Source organism: Photinus pyralis, unplaced genomic scaffold (genome assembly GCF_008802855.1).
Source record: "Photinus pyralis isolate 1611_PpyrPB1 unplaced genomic scaffold, Ppyr1.3 Ppyr1.4_LG1, whole genome shotgun sequence".
NCBI lineage: Eukaryota > Metazoa > Arthropoda > Insecta > Coleoptera > Lampyridae > Photinus > Photinus pyralis.
The window spans coordinates 33053280-33057579 of record NW_022170249.1 but is presented as its reverse complement, the minus strand read 5'-3'; the positions used below and the strand labels follow the sequence as shown (position 1 = coordinate 33057579).

Here is a 4300-nt window from a genome sequence, read left to right as displayed (position 1 = left end):
TCGCGAGTTATCATCTACACAGACAGACGGACAGAAAGTCCAAAGCTGGGTCGCTCGTAATAAAGAATAACTGCAATATTTTTAATTCCTACATACCTTTCGAAAAGGGACCGAATTGCCCATTAACTAGTATAACACTTTTTGCCGTTAAAAGTGCAAAATTTACATATTCCCTTGTTAAATGGTTAGAACATACTTAAGTGCAATATTAAGAACTAAAATTTAAAAATTGATACCTATACTTTCAATAAACGAGCGAAGTCTGAAACGGTGAGCACTTTGCGGACGCGTTTGTTTGTGTCCAAATTAAAAATATCCGTTTAATTCCCACACAGGGAATGATCGTGCAATAAATGTTTAATTAAGTAACGGAAAAACATCAATTATATGGAGTAATAAATTTAATCAGACAGATAGTTGGATGAGCGCGACAGTTGTTCTACTCTAACAAAAAAAAATCCGGTACCTATACATCTAAACCAAATACGATTGAAAATAACCCCTGTTTAATCGTCGGGGGTGAGAAATTGACCATCTGCAACGGAATCTCGTTAATGATTTGTTACATAACTATCGTACACCCGGCGGCGCGTATAGCCGTTAGACGCTCATTGTAGTTTCCGGGATATGTAAAAATCCGTTACGCTCTTATCGTCACGACGCCGTAGCTTTCAGGGAAATGTTCTGATTTAACATTGTACCAATAAGCTTGATGCCTGGGGTAGCACCAATAAGGGCTTTTAAATAGTCCCACCCTGCGCAAGCTCACGGCGTCCTTTAGGCGGAACTTGACTGTTATTGGGGAGTTTCGGGAAGGAATATAGGGTTGAAATGTCAAGAAAGTTTAGTTCAGTCCGTCGGTGCACGCCGCGGTGGTGGCATGCTTCGTTTGCAATACCACCATGAGATGGAACAGCTCGCGTCTTACAGAACACACCATGCGATACTTCAGCATCGCATTGGGTTAGAACCGCCTTTGTTAACTTCGAATGCTGCGGTGCAGCATCTTCAACATCACCTGCAGTATTTGAAGTACTCCGAACCGCTAGAACTCACAGCGTGTCCATTAGATTTGAGTATCAAAAATCAAACGCCGATTACTCCACCTTGCACGCCTTCGCCTGGTAATAAACGACAAACGGCTATAACGCCTTTAATCGTTCCCGAATTACCATCGAAGAAAAACAAATCTCCGATCATCCAACATAATTCGAAGAAGACGAAGGTGACCCGCAAACTTAACTTCGATGAAGATACAAGTTCTCCAGTATCCGGAACCATAATAAGAGAATTGGATCCGGGCGAAACCTTAGTAATTCGAAAGGGTGATATCGATCCAGCCTTCAACGTTGTGGAAGTCACCGACGAAGCCAAAGCCGAATTGGCAAAAATTGAAAATCACATCGGCGATTACGTTTGTAGATTGTGTCGTGAACTTTACGAGGACGCCTTTGGGTTAGCGCAACATCGCTGCTCGCGTATAGTCCACGTTGAATATCGCTGTCCGGAATGCGATAAAGTGTTTAATTGTCCCGCGAATTTGGCTTCGCACAGAAGGTGGCACAAGCCGCGACCTAATAAAGAACTCAAGTCGGAGGATATGGTGGGCGAGCTCGACGCCGGCGAGCAGTTTCCTTGCGAAGAGTGCGGTAAGAAATTTCGAAGGTTGGCCTACTTGAGGAAGCATCAAGCGGTCCATCAACAAGACTGACAACGGCTCATTCCCGTACGCCCCATTCCTAGGATGCCGACAAAGCTCTGGAGGCCGCCGCCCTTACCGCCGCTTACTAGTAATCATCCCTCTGCTTTAATTACTACAGACAGGTATGTGTCGAATGCCACGTGGATTAATCAATTTTAAATTTTGATACGTTGACGCATTTGCTGTTTTGATAATAATTTTTTCGTTGTCTTAACTATGCTCAAGAGATTTTAATTTAAGTATAAGCGAGACGACGCTTAATCATAAGCTTGATTTTAAGATCGCGTGTGGTTTACGGCGGATTTATCTTACGTTCTAGTCATCATCTGGTCATAGTCATAATTTGTACAGTTCATAAACTTCTAGTCCTTTCTAGTCATCTTTATGTAAAGAGTTTTTCTTGTGATATTTATTTTCATCATCCACCCTGTATATTGCAAAATGAAAAACTCTCTGCATGTTGTACATAAACTTAATGTAAATATATAGAGTTTAACTAGTCTTTTTTCTGTTCTAGTCTCTAATCTAGTCATTTTGTTAATATTTCTAGTCACACAAAATAGTCGATAATTACAGTTAATCGAGTGCAGTAAGTTCATACACTACCGGTGGACAGTATTACCTGTTATTATGTAAATTTCCTTTGAACGGTGCTAGTGATAGTTGATAATTATTGCAAATAATTATTTAAAAAAATTTAAAAAAATGTTGTAATTCTTACAAAGAAAAAATAGACGTGTTCGCACAGTCCTAAATGTTTTGCTCTCTTATTTTTTAAATACTAAAGTGCAGGCATGGGAAGACATGCAATAGGTAAGCTTAAAGCCAAAAGTCTGCACTAAAAACGCTTTTTTTTGTATAAATTTAGCTGATTATGTTTCGAAAATACACTTGATTTCTTTTTATTTATTAGGGGATATCTGCCAGTACAAAGATAAATATAGTTAATAAGCATTTCTAGTTTCTCTATAATTTAACTAGTCAAAGTCTAGTCTTAAAGTTATATTTAAGTAATTATTGTGATATTACGTAAGTAGGGTGTACGTTTTCTTTATATTCTATTTCACTTAATTTTAGTTTTGTATCTACGTTAGTGATGTAAAAATGTAACTAAACAGATGCGAGTGTGTTCTAGTCATTCAGTAGTGAACCATAGACAAAATGTGTAATGTTCAATTGCTGTTCTCTGTAAATAAATTGTTGCACAAATGCCGATCTCGTCTATGGATTTAGCCAAATATATATATAAAGTTTTGTAAATTGTTGAGTATCTATATAGATTTGTGTACAAAGCTGTGTAAATGTCAAAGGGCTTATTGTAAATAAAAATATTATGCTTTATATATAATGTATTGTAATAGGTCAATGCATTTTTAAACCACATAAGCGGATCAGGTAAGCACTGCAACTTCATTAAATTTCCCATTCGAGACTGAGTTTTTCTTAAACGAAGTAAGTAAGTATGCAATAGCAACAGGTAAGGATTACCTTACATAGATTGAAACAGAACACACATAATTGTTAACGAGCGATAAAAAGCGAATTTATGATTTTGGACTTTTTATCCGTCCGTCTGTTCGTCTGTGGACACGATAACGGTTTCGAATTTTCCAATTCTCTTTTTAGCAATAGGTAGACAATGGTCAAGGAACTAATTAATGCTGGGCAACATTTGTCAACCGGAAGTGGCTTTGTCGCTCGTTGTCTATATTTTCGCAGTTTATTAACCTTCAATTCGAGTAGGTATACCCATGATGATCTGTTTCCAACTTTTATGTTCCTTCCAAATGAGCCCATCATTCTCATAAAAATAATCAGTGAAGTTCTACCTTCATTTAATATTACAATGTAAATGAACTCTAAGTCGATATTTGGCAAAATATACACAAAAGATATTCATAAGAAAGTGTGTAAACTTTGTTACTGCACCCTTTTGTGTCTTAATTGCCATAATGAGACTTTCGCTTTGAATGAATACTATACATTGAATTTATAAACTATATAAATTCAATGACTCGGATTATACAAATAGGTTGCCTTAAATAAAAGCGATGAGTTGGTGGCGTACAATCGGGGGTAAGAGAGATATTGCTGAAAACGAACTCGTAGAGACCTCTACAATTGTACCACTAAAACACAATGCCATTTAACTTTTTTTAACTAAAAGATGGCAAAAGTAAATGAAAAATAGAAGTAGAGAATCGTTCTTTCACATTATTTAGATGCAAAAATGAGAGAACAATGAGAGATGGTGTACAAGAGGGGATTTTTCTCCACAAAATTAGGGATTGTTTGGTTCATACGTATATACTACTCGTTTACGTTTGATGTATGGGAAGTTGCAGACGTACAGTAAAGTATCTGCCGACATAGCAAAAAACATTGAATAAGCATGATTACTTATTCAATGCAAAAAACCACCGGCACCTTAGATAAACATAGCATCCACACACAAGTATAAATTGTGCAAAACTCTTATGCAGATAAAGCGCATAGTTTAAACCGAAATAGTTTAGTAAATTAAATACCTAAATAGCAGGCGATTAAAGGGGGAAAGGCTCTTTACACAAGAACGTCTGGAACACATTCAAAATCTAC

At 37.1% G+C, this 4300-nt stretch overlaps 1 protein-coding gene across 1 annotated transcript; it reads left to right on the top strand.

The window, feature by feature from the left end:
* Positions 1–866: 866 nt before the first annotated feature.
* On the top strand, positions 867–3016 carry LOC116159548 (insulinoma-associated protein 1a-like). The gene has a single exon (XM_031472552.1). The coding sequence runs from the start codon at positions 881–883 to the stop codon at positions 1709–1711; it is 831 nt and encodes a 276-aa protein (XP_031328412.1). The 5' UTR covers positions 867–880; the 3' UTR covers positions 1712–3016.
* The last annotated feature ends 1284 nt before the right edge of the window (positions 3017–4300 follow it).

What these genes read in the sequence shown, in the direction of transcription:
- LOC116159548 (XM_031472552.1), top strand. Translation starts at nt 881, where the DNA reads ATGCTTCGTTTGCAATACCACCATGAGATGGAACAGCTCGCGTCTTAC.